We start from the raw sequence: 20,720 nt of genomic DNA, 5'->3' as shown, positions 1-20,720 counted from the left end.
TGTGTGGAATGTTTATACAAGTGTTATCTATGTGGAATGTTTATGCAAGTGTGATCTATGTGGAATGTTTATACCAGTGTTATCTATGTGGAATGTTTATACCAGTGTTATCTGTGTGGAATGTTTATACCAGTGTTATCTATGTGGAATGTTTATACCAGTGTTATCTATGTGGAATGTTTATACAAGTGTTATCTATGTGGAATGTTTATACCAGTGTTATCTATGTGGAATGTTTATACCAGTGTTATCTATGTGGAATGTTTATACCAGTGTTATCTATGTGGAATGTTTATACAAGTGTTATCTATGTGGAATGTTTATACAAGTGTTATCTATGTGGAATGTTTATGCAAGTGTTATCTATGTGGAATGTTTATACCAGTGTTATCTATGTGGAATGTTTATACCAGTGTTATCTATGTGGAATGTTTATACAAGTGTTATCTATGTGGAATGTTTATACCAGTGTTATCTATGTGGAATGTTTATACCAGTGTTATCTATGTGGAATGTTTATACCAGTGTTATCTATGTGGAATGTTTATACAAGTGTGATCTGTGTGGAATGTTTATACCAGTGTTATCTATGTGGAATGTTTATACCAGTGTTATCTATGTGGAATGTTTATACCAGTGTTATCTATGTGGAATGTTTATACCAGTGTTATCTATGTGGAATGTTTATACCAGTGTTATCTATGTGGAATGTTTATACCAGTGTTATCTGTGTGGAATGTTTATACCAGTGTTATCTGTGTGGAATGTTTATACCAGTGTTATCGATGTGGAATGTTTATACCAGTGTTATCTATGTGGAATGTTTATACCAGTGTTATCTATGTGGAATGTTTATACCAGTGTTATCTATGTGGAATGTTTATACCAGTGTTATCTATGTGGAATGTTTATACCAGTGTTATCTATGTGGAATGTTTATACCAGTGTTATCTGTGTGGAATGTTTATACCAGTGTTATCTATGTGGAATGTTTATACCAGTGTTATCTATGTGGAATGTTTATACAAGTATTATCTATGTGGAATGTTTATACCAGTGTTATCTATGTGGAATGTTTATACCAGTGTTATCTATGTGGAATGTTTATACAAGTGTGATCTATGTGGAATGTTCATACCAGTGTTATCTATGTGGAATGTTTATACAAGTGTTATCTATGTGGAATGTTTATACCAGTGTTATCTATGTGGAATGTTTATACCAGTGTTATCTGTGTGGAATGTTTATACCAGTGTTATCTGTGTGGAATGTTTATACCAGTGTTATCTGTGTGGAATGTTTATACCAGTGTTATCTATGTGGAATGTTTATACCAGTGTTATCTATGTGGAATGTTTATACAAGTGTGATCTATGTGGAATGTTCATACCAGTGTTATCTATGTGGAATGTTTATACAAGTGTTATCTATGTGGAATGTTTATACCAGTGTTATCTATGTGGAATGTTTATACCAGTGTTATCTGTGTGGAATGTTTATACCAGTGTTATCTATGTGGAATGTTTATACCAGTGTTATCTATGTGGAATGTTTATACCAGTGTTATCTATGTGGAATGTTTATACCAGTGTTATCTGTGTGGAATGTTTATACCAGTGTTATCTGTGTGGAATGTTTATACCAGTGTTATCTATGTGGAATGTTTATACCAGTGTTATCTATGTGGAATGTTTATACCAGTGTTATCTATGTGGAATGTTTATACAAGTGTGATCTATGTGGAATGTTTATACCAGTGTTATCTATGTGGAATGTTTATACCAGTGTTATCTGTGTGGAATGTTTATACCAGTGTTATCTATGTGGAATGTTTATACCAGTGTTATCTATGTGGAATGTTTATACCAGTGTTATCTATGTGGAATGTTTATACCAGTGTTATCTGTGTGGAATGTTTATACCAGTGTTATCTATGTGGAATGTTTATACCAGTGTTATCTATGTGGAATGTTTATACCAGTGTTATCTATGTGGAATGTTTATACCAGTGTTATCTATGTGGAATGTTTATACCAGTGTTATCTGTGTGGAATGTTTATACCAGTGTTATCTGTGTGGAATGTTTATACCAGTGTTATCTATGTGGAATGTTTATACCAGTGTTATCTGTGTGGAATGTTTATACCAGTGTTATCTGTGTGGAATGTTTATACCAGTGTTATCTGTGTGGAATGTTTATACCAGTGTTATCTATGTGGAATGTTTATACAAGTGTTATCTGTGTGGAATGTTTATACCAGTGTTCTGTAGGTGGAATGTTCATACAATTGTTATGTCGGTGGAATGTTTATACAAGTATTATGTTGATTCAAATTTTTTTTTGGGTCTGGAAAAGCCATGAACTGGAGGTCTTAAACCAGCTTTCCAACTCAGTGTTGTTGAGATTGCGACATTTGGTATCTTTGTGAAGCAGGCTGCAATGAGTTCGATTTGAACGTTACCTTTCTCCAGCATCCTTTCAGTGAAGGAGATGCCGTAGTGTTGGCACATCATCAGAATTTTCTTATATTCCGTCAGACACCGCTGCCGGTACGCGTTGGCTGCCTCCCCCATCTCTCCTCCCATTGTAGTTGGTAGAGAATGGCAGGCCATGGAACGCTTCTCTGCTCTCACAAGCAGACACTTTTCCATCAAATCCATGTGGTGCATTTTGCTCTGCAGGATTCAGAAAATAGATCCAATGAATGGCAAATCTTCAACCATATCTCTCAGGACAGCTGATGTTTCAGTCGGTAAATTGGCTGCACCGTAGCAACCAGGAAAGTTGCAGTGGTTCCGCGAGTTCGGGCGGGGGGCGGGGGAGGGGGGGGGGTTCCGCGAGGTCAGGCGGGTGGGGTGCACCAGGTCGGTGGGGGGGTGCGTTCCGCGAGGTCGGGCGGGTTCCACGAGCTTGTGAGATATTCAGGATCACAGGTGTTCTGAGTTTTTCTCTGTATCTCACCCGTGTTGTATCTGCCATGGGAGTTTTATTTGGTACAGTGCAGAGGGATCTTATACTCTGCCTCTAACCAGTGCTGTACATGTCCTGGATGTGTTTAATGGCACAGTGTAGAGGGAGTTTTACTCTGTATCTAACCCCTGCTGTAACTGTCCAGGAAGTGTTTGATGGGACAGTGTAGAGGGAGAATTACTCTGTATCTAACCCTTGCTATCCCTGCCCTGGCAGTGTTTGATGGGACAATGTAGAGAGAGCTTTATTCTGTATCTAACCAGTGTAGTATCTGCCCTGGAAGTGTTTGTTGGGACAGTGTATAGAATCATAGAAAGGTTACAGCACAGAAGGAGGCCATTCGGCCAATCGACCGCGTGCCAGCTCTTTTTAAGTGTAATCCAGTTAGTCCCATTCTTTCCCCATAGCCCTGCAAATCTTTTTCCTTTCAAGTATTTATCACATGTCTTTTTGAAAGCTACGATTGAATCTGCTTCCACCACATTATCAGGCAGCGCATTCCAGATCATAACCACTCGTTGTGTAAAAAAGTTTTCCCTCATGTCACCTTTGGTTCTTTTGCCAAACACCTTAAATCTGTGACTCTGGTTCTCGACCCTTCCGCCCATGGGAACAGTTTCTCTTTATTTACTTTATCTGAACCCTTCATGATTTTGAAATCTTCTATCAAATCTCCTCTTAACCTTCACTGCTCTCAGGCAAACAACCCCAGCTTCTCCAGTCTATCCACGTAACTTTAGTCCCTCATCCCTGGAACCATTCTAGTAAATCTTTTCTGCACCCTCTCTAAGGCCTTGACATCCTTCCTAAAGTGCGGTGCCCAGAATTAGACACAATACTCCAGCTGTGGCCGAACCAGTGTTTTATAAAGGTTCAACATAACTTCCTTGCTTTTGTCCTATGTCTCTATCTATGAAGCCCAGGAACCCGTATGCTTTTTTAACTGCTTTCTCAACCTGTCCTGCCACCTTTAAAGATCTGTGCACATATACCCCCAGGTCTCTCTGTTCCTGCACCCCCTTTAAAATTGTTCCATTTAGATTATATTGCCTCTCTGCGTTCTTCCTGCCAAAATGTATCACTTTGCACTTCTCTGCATTAAATTTCATCTGCCATGTGTCTGCCGATTCCACCAGCCTGTCTATGTCCTCCTGAAGTCTATTGTTATCCTCACTGTTCACTCCACTTCCAAGTTTTGTGTCATCTGTGAATTTTGAAATTGTGCCCTGTACACCCAAGTCCAAATCATTAATATATATCAAAAAAAGCAGTGGTCCTGGCACCGACCCCTGGGGAACACCATTGTACACCTCCATCCAGTCCAAAAAACACTCTGTTTCCTGTCACTCAGCCAATTTCGTATCTATGCTGCCACTGCCCCTTTTATTCCATGGGCTTCAATTTTGCTGACAAGCCTATTATGCGGCACTTTATCAAACACCTTTTGAAAATCCATATACATCACATCAACCACATTGCCCTCATCAACCTTCTCTGTTACCTCATCAAAAAACTCAATCAAGTTAGTTAAAGACGATTGGCCTTTAACAAATCTGTGCTGGCTTTCCTTTATTTAGCCACACTTGTCCAAGTGACTATTAATTCTGTCCCAAATTATTGTTTCTAATGCTTCCCCACCTCAGAGGTTAAACTGACTGGCTTGTAGCTGCCGAGTTTATCCTTACACCCTTTTTTTGAACAAGGGTGTAACATTTGCAATTCTCCAGTCCTCTGGCACCACCCCCGTATCTAAGGATGATTGGAAGATTATGACCAGTGCATCCACAATTTCCACCCTTACTTCCCTCAGCAAACTAGGATGTGTCCCATTTGGACCGGGTGACTTATCTACTTTAAGTACAGCCAGCCTTTCTAGTACCTCTTTATCAATTTTTAGCCCATCCAGTATATCAACTGCCTCCTCTTTTACTGTGACTTTGGCAGCATCTTCTTCCTTGGTAAAGACAGATGCAAAGTACTCATTTAATACCTCAGCCATGCACCCTGCCTCCATGCACAGATCTCCTTTTTGGTCCCTAATCGGCCCCACCCCTCCTCTTACTACCCGTTTACTGTTTACATGCCTCTGGAAGGCTTTTGGATTCCCTTTTATGTTAGCCGCCAGTCTATCCTCATACTCTCTCTTTGCCCCTCTTCTTTCCTTTTTCACTTCTCCTCTGTACTTTCTATATTCAGCCTGGTTCTCACTTGTATTATCAACCTGACATTTGTCAAACGTCCCTTTTTCTGCTTCATCTTACTCTCTATCTGTTGTGTTATCCAGGGAGCTCTGGCTTTAGTTGCCCTCCCTTTCCCCCTCGTGGGACCGTACTCGAACCAGCTCCTCTTTAACAGCAGTGCATTGTTTGATTACAGTTTTGCCTGCCACTCTTTGATTCCAATTTACCCGGGCCAGTTCTGTTCTCAACCCACTGAAATTGGCCCTTCTTCAGTTAAATATTTTTACTCTAGATTGCTCCTTGTCCTTTTCCATAACTAATCTAAACCTTATAATACTATGATAACTGTTCCCTAAATATTCCCACACTTGCTCCACTTGACCCACCTCATTCCCCAGAACCAGATCCAGCAATGCCTCCTTCCTCGTTGGGCCGAAAACTTACTGATCAAGAAAGTTCTCCTGAACACACTTCAGAAATTCCTCCCCCTCTCTTCCCTTTCCATTATTACTATCCCAGTCTATATTAGGATAGTTGAAGTCCCTCATTATCACTACTCTATAGTTCTTGCACCTCTCTGTAATTTCTCTGCAAATTTGCTCCTCTATATCCTTCCCACTAGTTGGCGGCCTATAGAATACACCCAGTAGTGTAATGGCACCTCTATTGTTTCTTAATTCTAACCAATTAGATTCTGTCCTTGATCCCTGAAGGACATCCTCTGTCTCCAGTACTGCAATATTCTCCTTAATCAATACTGCCACCCTCCCTCTTCTTTTTTTTCTTCCCTACCTTTCCTGAGGGAGCTTTACTCTGCATCTAACCGATGCTGTACCTGCCCTGCGGGTGTTTGATGGGACAGTGTAGAGGGAGCTTTACTCTGTATCTAACCCATGCTGTACCTGCCTTGGGTGTGTTTAATGTTTACAATAAACAAAAGAAATGATGGTTCCTTTTCCCCTGTGCTGTGTCTTTTCCACATTAGATGTCAGACTTGGCTCAGTTGTAGCACTTTCACCTCTGAAGCAGAAGGTTGTTGGTTCAAGTTCCACTCCAGAGACTGGAGCACATTATCTAGGCTGCACTTCAGAGATTACGGCACTGTCAAAGGTGCCGCCTTTCAGACGAGACACTAAACCAAGGCCCCATCTTCTGCCCTTTCAGGTGGGCGCAAGATCCCATAGCACTATTCAAATAAGAGCAGGGAATTTTCCGGTTGTCCTGACCAACATTTATCCCTCAATCACTAGAACAGAATATCTGGTCATCTATCTCATTGCTGCTTGTGGTATCTGGTTGTATGCAAATTTTCCTAAAGGTACTTCATTGGCTGTGAAGCACTTTGGGGTGCCCTGAGGACATGAAAGGCATGCTTTCTCTTCTTCATTTATATTATAAAATTCAAAAGCCACCTCTGCAAATAAACTCTGCAGATTCCAAGAAACTGTAGGTAGAGAGTGCTTTGTGCTGTTCTCACCTTTAACGTTCTGGTCATGTCCTGATCTCTCATTTCTAGTTGCTCCAGTTCTTCAGCTGTGAACGGCCTACTTTCACTCAGATTAACTGCTGGCACCTTCAGGTAACATGACCTTTTGCACACAACACGGTGGCCTTGCACAGTGACGGCCTCAACTGATGCAGCTTTATTTGGCGACAAAACAATCTCTGGCAAGCCTCCCACTGGAAGTTAAAAAATATCAAAAACATTCAAATATTATAAGAAAACTGCTCTATCTGTGGCTACTGCTGCTTAAAAGAATCAGGGCTCAAAATTAGAGAGAGAGCAAGGGGGAAAATCCCTTGGGTTAAAGGCAAATGGTTCCTCTCAGACAGTGCCCAGGTAGCACTGCACTACACTGACCAGAAGGTGCCAGCTTCAATCTCCAGTCTATCCTGATGTAGCTGATCTCAGTAGGAGCGCCAATCAGCCTCAGGTGTGCAGAGCTCCAGCTACAGAATGGTATCCAGTAAGGCCTAATGGAAGTCAGGGTGCTGAGTACAGATAGCATCAGGCTAAATTGTGATGGTGCCCCCACAGTTGAACAGCATGCAGCCAATCGCCCTCAAAGCTCATATCTAAATCTCTGCCATTAAAGGTCGATCACAACCCTGGAGCCGCTCCTCAGCAAGGAGTCGACACCAGGAGCAGAGAGGAGAAATTCGGTGACAAAAATATTTTAAAATGGAGAACCGTTTCATTCTGACAACACCCACTTTAATAAGCACAAGACAAAGAATATAAGATTGTCTTCCATCACTGTTAGCTGCCCCACTCACTCACTTGCATGTCACAACTTTTTCACGCTGCTAAATTTGCAGTTCTACTGCCCTTTTAAGCTCATTCTAACGGCCCTCTACATCCTTCCAGCTACGTGGCACCCACTGAAGAATGGGAAAGTCAAGAACCAAACATTAAAAAGACTTGTGCAGATTTCCAAAATCAGAAAGTGGGCCAGGATGAGTGACCCACCCGCAGACAGCCAAAGAAATGACCCACACCAACAAGGCCACTTGAAGTCAGGTGCCCTTTCTTCTCTGAGCAAACTGAAGGCCAGAGATTGAGACAAACTAGCTTGAACGTTTCAAGCAGTATCACTCCCAGACAAACCTTAAAGTATCAATGTACTCTCCTTTAAGAGGCAGGGAAATTGAATTGAAGTGATGACTCCAGTGGAAGAGCTGACACCAACAGAGGAGTGCAGTCATTCCATGATTCACAACGGCTGTGATCACAGCGGAGAGCATATGCAAGATCCAGTCCTGAGCTGTGCAGTGGATTTATGGCCAGCTCCAACCTCCACTGTCTACTGAGAACTATAGAGGGAGGCTCAGTCTTACTGAGGCCTTTGCCAGAGCCCCTTTTGAAAGTTACTATTGAATCTGCTTCCACCTCCCTTTCAGGCAACGCATTCCTGATCATAACAACTCGCTGCGTAAAAAAAATTCTCCTCTTCTCACCTCTGGTTCTTTTGTCTACCTTAAATCAATGTCCTCTGGTTACTGACCCTTCTCCCACTGGAGACAGTTTCTCCTTATTTACTCTATCAAAACCCCTCATAATTTTGAACACCTCTATTAAATCTCCCCTGAACCTCCTCTGATCGAAGGTGAACAACCCAGCTTCTCCAGTCCCGCCACATAACTGAAGTCCTTCATCCCTGGTACCATTCTAGTAAATCTCCTCTGCACCGTCTCCAAGGACTTGGCATCCTTTCTAAAGTGTGGAGCCCAGAATTGGACATACTACTCCAGCTGAGGTCTATAAAGGCAGTGATTTATAAAGGTTAAGGCAGTGATTTATAAAGGTTTAGCATAACTTCCCCTATTTTATAATGGGGGAGGGAAAAAAATCAGTGAGAATAGAAAGGATTTTTGTGAGTTGTATGTAGCAGGTTTGGTTTTGATCCGGAAATGCGGCACCGTGTGTTCCTGCGGAACCAATCCCTACCTTTCCTGCTGAACCAATCCCTACCTTTCCTGCTGAACCAATCCCTACCTTTCCTGCTGAACCAATCCCTACCATTCCTGCTGAACCAATCCCTACCATTCCTGCTGAACCAATCCCTACCTTTCCTGCTGAACCAATCCCTACCTTTCCTGCTGAACCAATCCCTACCTTTCCTGCTGAACCAATCCCTACCTTTCCTGCTGAACCAATCCCTACCTTTCCTGCTGAACCAATCCCTACCTTTCCTGCTGAACCAATCCCTACCTTTCCTGCTGAACCAATCCCTACCTTTCCTGCTGAACCAATCCCTACCTTTCCTGCTGAACCAATCCCTACCATTCCTGTGGAACCAATCCCTACCATTCCTGCTGAACCAATCCCTACCTTTCCTGCTGAACCAATCCCTACCTTTCCTGCTGAACCAATCCCTACCTTTCCTGCTGAACCAATCCCTACCTTTCCTGCTGAACCAATCCCTACCTTTCCTGCTGAACCAATCCCTACCATTCCTGCTGAACCAATCCCTACCTTTCCTGCTGAACCAATCCCTACCTTTCCTGCTGAACCAATCCCTACCTTTCCTGCTGAACCAATCCCTACCTTTCCTGCTGAACCAATCCCTACCATTCCTGTGGAACCAATCCCTACCATTCCTGCTGAACCAATCCCTACCTTTCCTGCTGAACCAATCCCTACCTTTCCTGCTGAACCAGTCCCTACCTTTCCTGCGGAACCAATCCCTACCTTTCCTGCTGAACCAATCCCTACCTTTCCTGCTGAACCAATCCCTACCTTTCCTGCTGAACCAATCCCTACCTTTCCTGCTGAACCAGTCTCTACCTTTCCTGCTGAACCAATCCCTACCTTTCCTGCTGAACCAATCCCTACCTTTCCTGCTGAACCAATCTCTACCATTCCTGCTGAACCAATCCCTACCATTCCTGCTGAACCAATCCCTACCATTCCTGCTGAACCAGTCCCTACCTTTCCTGCTGAACCAGTCGCTACCTTTCCTGCTGAACCAATCCCTACCTTTCCTGCTGAACCAATCCCTACCTTTCCTGCTGAACCAATCCCTACCTTTCCTGCTGAACCAATCCCTACCATTCCTGCTGAACCAATCCCTACCATTCCTGCTGAACCAATCCCTACCTTTCCTGCTGAACCAGTCCCTACCTTTCCTGCGGAACCAATCCCTACCTTTCCTGCTGAACCAATCCCTACCTTTCCTGCTGAACCAATCCCTACCGTTCCTGCTGAACCAGTCCCTACCTTTCCTGCTGAACCAGTCCCTACCTTTCCTGCGGAACCAATCCCTACCTTTCCTGCTGAACCAATCCCTACCATTCCTGCTGAACCAATCCCTACCATTCCTGCTGAACCAGTCCCTACCTTTCCTGCGGAACCAATCCCTACCTTTCCTGCTGAACCAGTCCCTACCTTTCCTGCGGAACCAATCCCTACCTTTCCTGCTGAACCAATCCCTACCTTTCCTGCTGAACCAATCCCTACCGTTCCTGCTGAACCAGTCCCTACCTTTCCTGCTGAACCAGTCCCTACCTTTCCTGCGGAACCAATCCCTACCTTTCCTGCAGAACCAATCCCTACCATTCCTGCTGAACCAATCCCTACCATTCCTGCTGAACCAGTCCCTACCTTTCCTGCGGAACCAATCCCTACCTTTCCTGCTGAACCAATCCCTACCATTCCTGCGGAACCAATCCCTACCATTCCTGCTGAACCAATCCCGACCATTCCTGCTGAACCAATCCCTACCATTCCTGCTGAACCAATCCCTACCATTCCTGCTGAACCAATCCCTACCATTCCTGCTGAACCAATCCCTACCTTTCATAGAATCATAGAATCATAGAAGTTTACAACATGAAAACAGGCCCTTCGGCCCAACATGTCCATGTCGCCCAGTTTATACCACTAAGCTAGTCCCAATTGCCTGCACTTGGCCCATATCCCTCGATACCCATCTTACCCATGTAACTGTCCAAATGCTTTTTAAAAGACAAAATTGTACCCGCCTCTACTACTGCCTCTGGCAGCTCGTTCCAGACACTCACCACCCTTTGAGTGAAAAAATTGCCCCTCTGGACCCTTTTGTATCTCTCCCCTCACACCTTAAATCGATGGCCCCTCGTTATAGACTCCCCTACCTTTGGGAAAAGATTTTGACTATCTACCTTATCTATGCCCCTCATTATTTTATAGACTTCGAAAAGATCACCCCTTAACCTCCTACTCTCCAGGGAAAAAAGTCTCAGTCTATCCAACCTCTCCCTATAAGTCAAACCATCAAGTCCCGGTAGCATCCTAGTAAATCTTTTCTGCACTCTTTCTAGTTTAATAATATCCTTTCTATAATAGGGTGACCAGAACTGTACACAGTATTCCAAGTGTGGCCTAACTAATGTCTTGGACAGCTTCAACAAGACATCCCAACTCCTGTATTCAATGTTCTGACCAATGAAACCAAGCATGCCGAATGCCTTCTTCACCACCCTATCCACCTGCGACTCCACTTTCAAGGAGCTATGAACCTGTACTCCTAGATCTCTTTGTTCTATTACTCTCCCCAATGCCCTACCATTAACGGAGTAGGTCCTGGCCCGATTCGACCTTTCCTGCAGAACCAATCCCTACCTTTCCTGCTGAACCATTCTCTACCTTTCCTGCTGAACGAATCCCTACCATTCCTGCTGAACCAATCCCTACCTTTCCTGCTGAACCAATCCCTACCATTCCTGCAGAACCAATCCCTACCTTTCCTGCAGAACCAATCCCTACCTTTCCTGCCGAACCAATCCCTACCATTCCTGCTGAACCAATCCCCACCTTTCCTGCAGAACCAATCCCCACCTTTCCTGCAGAACCAATCCCTACCTTTCCTGCCGAACCAATCCCTACCTTTCCTGCCGAACCAATCCCTACCTTTCCTGCCGAACCAATCCCTACCTTTCCTGTGGAACCAATCCCTACCTTTCCTGCTGAACCAATCCCTACCTTTCCTGCCGAACCAATCCCTACCTTTCCTGCTGAACCAATCCCTACCTTTCCTGCCGAACCAATCCCTACCTTTCCTGCCGAACCAATCCCTACCTTTCCTGTGGAACCAATCCCTACCTTTCCTGCTGAACCAATCCCTACCTTTCCTGCCGAACCAATCCCTACCTTTCCTGCTGAACCAATCCCTACCTTTCCTGCCGAACCAATCCCTACCTTTCCTGCCGAACCAATCCCTACCTTTCCTGCCGAACCAATCCCTACCTTTCCTGTGGAACCAATCCCTACCTTTCCTGCCGAACCAATCCCTACCTTTCCTGCCGAACCAATCCCCACCTTTCCTGCCGAACCAATCCCTACCTTTCCTGCCGAACCAATCCCCACCTTTCCTGTGGAACCAGTCTCTACCTTTCCTGCTGAACCAATCCCTACCTTTCCTGTGGAACCAATCCCTACCTTTCCTGCTGAACCAGTCTCTACCTTTCCTGCTGAACCAATCCCTACCTTTCCTGTGGAACCAATCCCTACCTTTCCTGCTGAACCAATCCCGACCTTTCCTGCTGAACCAGTTTCTACCTTTCCTGCTGAACCAATCCTTACCTTTCCTGCTGAACCAATCCCTACCTTTCCTGCTGAACCAATCCCCACCTTTCCTGCTGAACCAATCCCCACCTTTCCTGCTGAACCAATCCCCACCTTTCCTGCTGAACCAATCCCCACCTTTCCTGCTGAACCAATCCCCACCTTTCCTGCTGAACCAATCCCCACCTTTCCTGCTGAACCAATCCCCACATTTCCTGCTGAACCAATCCCCACATTTCCTGCTGAACCAATCCCCACATTTCCTGCTGAACCAATCCCCACATTTCCTGCTGAACCAATCCCCACCTTTCCTGCTGAACCAATCCCCACCTTTCCTGCTGAACCAATCCCCACCTTTCCTGCTGAACCAATCCCCACCTTTCCTGCTGAACCAGTCCCTACCTTTCCTGTGGAACCAATCCCTACCTTTCCTTTCTTCCTGCCGTAATTCATCTTTCCAGGTGTTTAGTGCCTGGGCGAGAACTTTGAAATGAAGGTACTTGGCCTGATCACCGAGAGCCACTGTCAGCTCGTCCATCTGCAGATCCGTGATTGGGAGGTTAGCCTATTTGAACAAGAAAAACACACATAACTTACACAGATAAGAACATAAGAAATAGGAGCAGGAGTAGGCCAATCGGCCCCTCGAGCCTGCTCCGCCATTCAATAAGATCATGGCTGATCTGATCCCAACCACAAATCTAAAGTAGAAGTCAGAGCAGGACCCGGCCACTCAGCCCCTGGGCCCTCTCCGCCACCCACAGGGCATTGACCGATCTGAACTCAGCTTCATGTCCAATTTCCTGCCCGCTCCCCATAGCCCCTAATTCCCTTTACTTCTAGGAAACTGTCTATTTCTGTTTTAAATTTATCCAATGATGTAGCTTCCACAGCTTCCTGGGGCAGAAAATTCCACAGACCTACCACCCTCTGAGTGAAGAAGTTTCTCCTCATCTCAGTTTTGAAAGAGCAGCCCCTTATTCTAAGATTATGCCCCCTAGTTCTAGTTTCACCCATCCTTGGGAACATCCTTACTGCATCCACCCGATCAAGCCCCTTCACAATCTTATATGTTTCAATAAGATCGCCTCTCATTCTTCTGAACTCCAATGAGTAGAGTCCCAATCTACTCAACCTCTCCTCATATGTCCACCCCCTCATCCCCGGGATTAACCGAGTGAACCTTCTTTGTACTGTCTCGAGAGCAAGTATGTCTTTTCTTAAGTGTGGACACCAAAACCGTATGCAGTATTCCAGGTGCGGTCTCACCAATACCTTATATAACTGCAGCAATACCTCCCTGTTTTTATATTCTATCCCCCGAGCAATAAAAGCCAACATTCCATTGGCTTTCTTGATCACCTGCTGCACCTGCATACTAACTTTTTGATCTTCTTGCACTCGGACCCCCAGATCCCTTTGTACTGCAGTACTTTCCAGTTTCTCGCCATTAAGATAATAACTTGCTCTCTGATTTTTCCTGCCAAAGTGCATAACCTCACATTTTCCAATATTATATTGCATCTGCCAAATCTCCGCCCACTCACCCAGTCTGTCCATATCCCCTTGCAGGTTTTTTATGTCCTCCTCACTCTCTACTTTCCCTCCCATCTTTGTATCATCTGCAAATTTTGATATGTTGCACTCGGTCCCCTCCTCCAAATCGTTAATATAGATTGTAAAGAGTTGGGGACCCAGCACCGACCCCTGTGGAACACCACTGGTTACTGGTTGCCAGTCCGAGAATGAACCATTTATCCCAACTTTCTGCCTCCTGTTCGATAACCAATCCTCCACCCATGCCAGAATATTACCCCCAATCCTGTGATTTTTTATCTTAAGCAATAATCTTTTATGTGGCACCTTGTCGAATGCCTTCTGGAAGTCTAAATACACTACGTCCACTGGTTCCCCTTTATCCACCCTGTACGTTATATCCTCAAAGAACTCAAGCAAATTTGTCAGACATGACTTCCCCTTCATAAAGCCATGCTGACTTTGTCCTATTAAATTATGCTTATCTAAATGTTCCGTTACTGTCTCCTTAATAATAGACTCCAAAATTTTACCCACCACAGATGTTAAGCTAACTGGCCTATAATTTCCAGCCTTCTGCCTACTACCCTTTTTAAATAACGGTGTTACATTAGCAGTTTTCATTTAATCTGCTGGGACCTCTCCTGAGTCCAGGGAATTTTGGAAAACTATCACCAAAGCATCCACAATCCCTACTGCCACTTCCCTCAAGACCCTAGGATGTAAGCCATCAGGTCCAGGGGATTTATCCGCTTTGAGTCCCATTATTTTACTGAGTACCATCTCCTGAGTGATTTTAATCGTATTTAGCTCCTCCCCTCCGAGAGTCCCCTGTTTGTCGAGTGTTGCGATATTCTTAGTGTCCTCTACCGTAAAGACTGAAACAAAATATTTGTTCAGCATTTTTGCCATTTCAATGTTTCCCACCATTAATTTCCCGGTCTCATCCTCTAAGGGACCTACGTTTGCCTTAGCCACCCTTTTTCTTTTTATATAACGATAGAAACTCTTGCTATCTGTTTTTATATTTTTTGCGAATTTCTTTTCATAATCTAACTTCCCTTTCTTAATCAATCCTTTAGTTACTTTTTGCTGTCTTTTGAAGACTTCCCAATCTTCTATCCTCCCACTAAGTTTGGCTACCTTATATGTCCTTGTTTTTAGTCGGATACTATCATAGAATCATAGAAGTTACAACATGGAAACAGGCCCTTCGGCCCAACATGTCCATGTCGCCCAGTTTATACCCCTAAGCTAGTCCCAATTGCCTGCACTTGGCCCATATCCCTCGATACCCATCTTACCCATGTAACTGTCCAAATGCTTTTTAAAAGACAAAATTGTACCCGCCTCTACTACTGCCTCTGGCAGCTCGTTTCAGACACTCACCACCCTTTGAGTGAAAAAATTGCCCCTCTGGACCCTTTTGTATCTCTCCCCTCTCACCTTAAATCTGTGCCCCCTCGTTATAGACTCCCCTACCTTTGGGAAAAGATTTTGACTATCGACCTGATCTATGCCCCTCATTATTTTATAGACTTCTATAAGATCACCCCTTAACCTCCTACTCTCCAGGGAAAAAAGTCCCAGTCTGTCTAACCTCTCCCTGTAAGTCAAACCATCAAGTCCCGGTAGCATCCTAGTAAATCTTTTCTGCACTCTTTCCAGTTTAATAATATCCTTTCTATAATAGGGTGACCAGAACTGTACACAGTACTCCAAGTGTGGCCTCACCAATGCCCTGTACAACTTCAACAAGACATCCCAACTCCTGCATTCAATGTTCTGACCAATGAAACCAAGCATGCTGAATGCCTTCTTCACCACCCTATCCACCTGTGACTCCACTTTCAAGGAGCTATGAATCTGTACCCCCAGATCTCTTTGTTCTATAACTCTCCCCAACGCCCTACCATTAACGGAGTAGGTCCTGGCCCGATTCGATCTACCAAAATGCATCACCTCACATTTATCTAAATTAAACTCCATCTGCCATTCATCGGCCCACTGGCCCAATTGATCAAGATCCCGTTGCAATCCTAGATAACCTTCTTCACTGTCCACAATGCCACCAATCTTGGTGTCATCTGCAAACTTACTAACCATGCCTCCTAAATTCTCATCCAAATCATTAATATAAATAACAAATAACAGCGGACCCAGCACCGATCCCTGAGGCACACCGCTGGACACAGGCATCCAGTTTGAAAAACAACCCTCTACAACCACCCTCTGTCTTCTGTCGTCAAGCCAATTTTGTATCCAATTGGCTACCTCACCTTGGATCCCATGAGATTTAACCTTATGTAACAACCTACCATGCGGTACCTTGTCAAATGCTTTGCTGAAGTCCATGTAGACCACGTCTACTGCACAGCCCTCATCTATCTTCTTGGTTACCCCTTCAAAAAACTCAATCAAATTCGTGAGACATGATTTTCCTCTCACAAAACCATGCTGACTGTTCCTAATTAGTCCCTGCCTCTCCAAATGCCTGTAGATCCTGTCCCTCAGAATACCCTCTAACAACTTACCCACTACAGATGTCAGGCTCACCGGTCTGTAGTTCCCAGGCTTTTCCCTGCCGCCCTTCTTAAACAAAGGCACAACATTTGCTACCCTCCAATCTTCAGGCACCTCACCTGTAGCGGTGGATGATTCAAATATCTCTGCTAGGGGACCCGCAATTTCCTCCCTAACCTCCCATAACGTCCTGGGATACATTTCATCAGGTCCCGGAGATTTATCTACCTTGATGCGCGTTAAGACTTCCAGCACCTCCCTCTCTGTAATATGTACACTCCTCAAGACATCACTATTTATTTCCCCAAGTTCCCGAACATCCATGCCTTTCTCAACCGTAAATACCGATGTGAAATATTCATTCAGGATCTCACCCATCTCTTGTGGTTCCGCACATAGATGACCTTGTTGATCCTTAAGAGGCCCTACTCTCTCCCTAGTTACCCTTTTGCCCTTTATGTATTTGTAGAAGCTCTTTGGATTCACCTTTGCCTGATCTGCCAAAGCAATCTCATATCCCCTTTTTGCCCTCCTGATTTCTCTCTTAACTCTACTCCGGCAATCTCTATACTCTTCAAGGGACCCACTTGATCCCAGCTGCCTATGCATGTCATATGCCTCCTTCTTCTTTTTGACTAGTGCCTCAATCTCCCGAGTCATCCAAGGTTCCCTACTTCTACCAGCCTTGCCCTTCACTTTATAAGGAATGTGCTTACCCTGAACCCTGGTTAACACACTTTTGAAAGCCTCCCACTTACCAGACGTCCCTTTGCCTGCCAACAGACTCTCCCAATCAACTTCTGAAAGTTCCTGTCTAATACCATCAAAATTGGCCTTTCCCCAATTTAGAATTTTAACTTTTGGGCCAGACCTATCCTTCTCCATAGCTATCTTAAAACTAATGGAATTATGATCACTGGTCCCAAAGTGATCCCTCACTAACACTTCTGTCACCTGCCCTTCCTTATTTCCCAAGAGGAGGTCAAGTTTTGCCCCCTCTAGTCGGGCCATCCACATACTGAATGAGAAATTCCTCCTGAATACACTCAACAAATTTCTCTCCATCCAAGCCCCTAATGCTATGGCTGTCCCAGTCAATGTTGGGAAAGTTAAAGTCCCCTACTATTACCACCCTATTTTTCTTGCAGCTGTCTGTAATCTCCTTACATATTTGCTCCTCAATTTCCCGTTGACTATTTGGGGGTCTGTAGTACAATCCTATCAAAGTGATCTCTCCCTTCTTATTTTTCAGTTCTACCCATATATCCTTAATTTCTTTACTTAGCCATGGATGGCTGTCATTTCTTTTACACCCTTTTTTCCTCAGTGGAATATATTTGTTTTGAAAGTTGTAAAATAACTCCTTAAATGAACACCACTGCTCATGTACCGTCTTACCCTTTAATCTATCTTCCCAGTCCACTTTAATCAATTCCGCTCTCATACCATCATAGTCTCCTTTATTCAAGCTCAGTACGCTTGTTTGAGAATCAACCTTCTCACCCTCTAATTGGATATGGAATTCAACCATGTTGTGGTCACTCATTCCAAGGGGATCCTTAACTAGGACATTATTAATTAATCCTGTCTCATTACACAGGACCAGGTCCAAGGTTGCCTGCCCCCTTGTAGGATCAGTTACATACTGCTCAAGAAATCCATCCCTGATGCACTCAATGAACTCTTCCTCAAGGCTGCTCTGCCCAATTTGATTTGTCCAGTTAATATGATAGTTAAAATCCCCCATAATTATAGCTGTTCCCTTATTACATGCCCCGACTATTTCCTGATTAATACTTCTTCCAGCAGAGTTGCAACTATTAGGAGGCCTATATACTACGCCCACTAGTGTTTTTTTCCCCTTATTATTCCTTATCTCTACCCAAACTGTTTCATTATCTTGATGCTTTGTCCCAATATCATTTATCTGTATTACAGTGATTCCTTCCTTTATTAACATAGCCACCCCACCTCCCCTTCCTTCCTGCCTGTCCTTCCTGATTGTTGAATACCCTGGCATATTTAATTCCCAGTCGTTGTCACCCTGCAGCCATGTTTCTGTAATGGCCACAAGATCATACCCATACGTAGTTATTTGTGCCGTTAACTCGTCCATTTTGTTACGAATGCTACGTGCATTCAGATAAAGAACTTTCAAATCTGTTTTGTGACACTTAGTTCCTGCTTTTTCCTTTTTTAACACTTTACCTATTACTCCATACCTTCTGTCCCTTCCTGATACGCTTTCCTCTGTCTCCCTGCTCAGGTTCCCAACCCCCTGCCACTTTAGTTTAAACCCTCCCCAACAGCACTAGCAAACACTCCTCCTAGGACAGCGGTCCCAGCCCTGCCCAGGTGCAGACCGTCCGGTTTGTACTGGTCCCACCTCCCCCAGAACCGTTTCCAGTGTCCCAGGAATTTGAATCCCTCCCCCTTGCACCATTCCTCTAGCCACGTATTCATTTGAAATATCCTCCTATTTCTACTCTGACTAGCACGTGGCACTGGCAGCAATCCTGAGATTACTACCTTTGAGGTCCTATTTTTTAATTTACCTCCTAACTCCCTATATTCTGCTTTTAGGACCTCATCCCCTTTTTTACCTATATCGTTGGTGCCTATGTGCACCACGACAGCTGGCTGTTTGCCCTCCCCCTCCAAAATGTTCTGTAGCCGCTCCGAGATGTCCTTGATCCTTGCACCAGGGAGGCAACACACCATCCTGGAGTCTCGGTTGCGGCCGCAGAAACGCCTGTCTATTCCCCTTACAATTGAGTCCCCTATCACTATAGCTCTTCCACTCCTTTTCCTCCCAGCCTGTGCAGCAGAGCCACCCGTGGTGCCAAGAAGTTGGCTGCTGCTGCCTTCCCCTGATAAGTCATCCCCCCCAACAGCATCCAAAGTGGCATATCTGTTTGAGAAGGGGATGGCCACAGGGGACCCCTGCACTACCTGCCTGCACCTCTTACTCTTCCTGGTGGTCACCCATTCACTTCCTGCCTGTATACCCTTTACCTGCGGTGTGACCAACTCGCTAAACGTGCTATCCACGAGTTTCTCTGCATCGCGGATGCTCCACAGTGAATCCACCCGCAGCTCCAGCTCCGAGATACGATCGGTCAGTAGCTGCAGGTGGACACACTTCCTGCACACATGGTCGGCAGGGACACTGGTAGTGTCCATGACTTCCCACATCTTGCAGGAGGGGCATATCATGGGTGCGAGGTCTGCTGCCATGACTTGCCTTAGCTTAGTTACCCCTTTTAAATTACGTTGAAATGTTAACTATACTCGGGACCTAGGTTCACTAAAAAATCAAAGCAGTCAATTCTGGATATGTGTCTGAAAGGTCCATCAGAATCTGTGAAGGGAGAACCCTCCACTCAAATCATTAACCTGCTGTTTCTCTTTATGGACCTGCCATGAGTTTCCAACACAGAGGAGGGAGGCGAGAGGGAGAGGGAGGCGAGAGGGAGAGGGAGGCGAGAGGGAGAGGGAGGCGAGAGGCGAGAGGGAGGCGAGAGGCGAGAGGGAGAGGGAGGCGAGAGGGAGAGGGAGGCGAGAGGGAGAGGGAGGCGAGAGGGAGAGGGAGGCGAGAGGGAGAGGGAGGCGAGAGGGAGAGGGAGGCGAGAGGGAGAGGGAGGCGAGAGGGAGAGGGAGGCGAGAGGGAGAGGGAGGCGAGAGGGAGAGGGAGGCGAGAGGGAGGCGAGAGGGAGAGGGAGGCGAGATGGAGAGGGAGGCGAGAGGGAGAGGGAGGCGAGAGGGAGAGGGAGAGGGAGGCGAGAGCGAGAGGGAGAGGGAGAGGGAGGCGAGAGGGAGAGGGAGAGGGAGGCGAGAGGGAGAGGGAGAGGGAGGCGAGAGGGAGAGGGAGAGGGAGGCGAGAGTGAGGCGAGAGGGAGGCGAGAGGGAGAGGGAGAGGGAGAGGGAGGCGAGAGGGAGAGAGAGAGGATGCGAGAGGGAGAGAGAGAGGGATGCGAGAGGGAGAGAGAGAGGGATGCGAGAGGGAGAGGGATGCGAGAGAGAGAGGGATGCGAGAGAGAGAGGGATGCGAGAGAGAGAGGGATGCGAGAGAGAGAGGGATGCGAGAGAGAGAGGGATGCGAGAGAGAGAGGGATGCGAGAGAGAGAGGATGCGAGAGAGAGAGGGATGCGAGAGAGAGAGGGATGCGAGAGAGAGAGGGATGCGAGAGAGAGGGATGCGAGAGAGAGGGATGCGAGAGAGAGAGGGATGCGAGAGAGAGAGGATGCGAGAGAGAGAGGGATGCGAGAGAGAGAGGGATGCGAGAGAGAGAGGGATGCGAGAGAGAGAGGAGGGATGCGAGAGAGAGAGGGATGAGAGAGAGAGAGGGATGCGAGAGAGAGAGGGATGAGAGAGAGAGAGGGATGCGAGAGAGAGAGGGATGCGAGAGAGAGAGAGAGGGATGCGAGAGAGGGATGCGAGAGAGAGAGAGAGGATGCGAGAGAGA

The 20,720-nt window shown here is 45.6% G+C and overlaps 1 protein-coding gene across 1 annotated transcript in view; it reads right to left on the bottom strand.

Annotated features, from left to right (window-relative positions):
• Window positions 1-20,720, bottom strand: part of si:dkey-197j19.5 (uncharacterized) — a 94,013-nt gene that overhangs the window by 58,573 nt on the left and 14,720 nt on the right. Inside the window, exons 3-5 of the mRNA XM_067998273.1 lie at window positions 12,623-12,761; window positions 6,629-6,831; window positions 2,463-2,676 (exon numbers count right to left, since the gene is read on the bottom strand). Of these exons, the coding sequence (XP_067854374.1) occupies window positions 2,463-2,676; window positions 6,629-6,831; window positions 12,623-12,761 (556 nt within the window). The remainder of the gene's footprint in view (window positions 1-2,462; window positions 2,677-6,628; window positions 6,832-12,622; window positions 12,762-20,720) is intronic.

Source organism: Heptranchias perlo, chromosome 17 (genome assembly GCF_035084215.1).
Source record: "Heptranchias perlo isolate sHepPer1 chromosome 17, sHepPer1.hap1, whole genome shotgun sequence".
Taxonomy (NCBI): Eukaryota; Metazoa; Chordata; class Chondrichthyes; order Hexanchiformes; family Hexanchidae; genus Heptranchias; species Heptranchias perlo.
The sequence above is the reverse complement of the archived record's forward strand: the minus strand, read 5'-3'. Positions and strand labels throughout refer to the sequence as shown.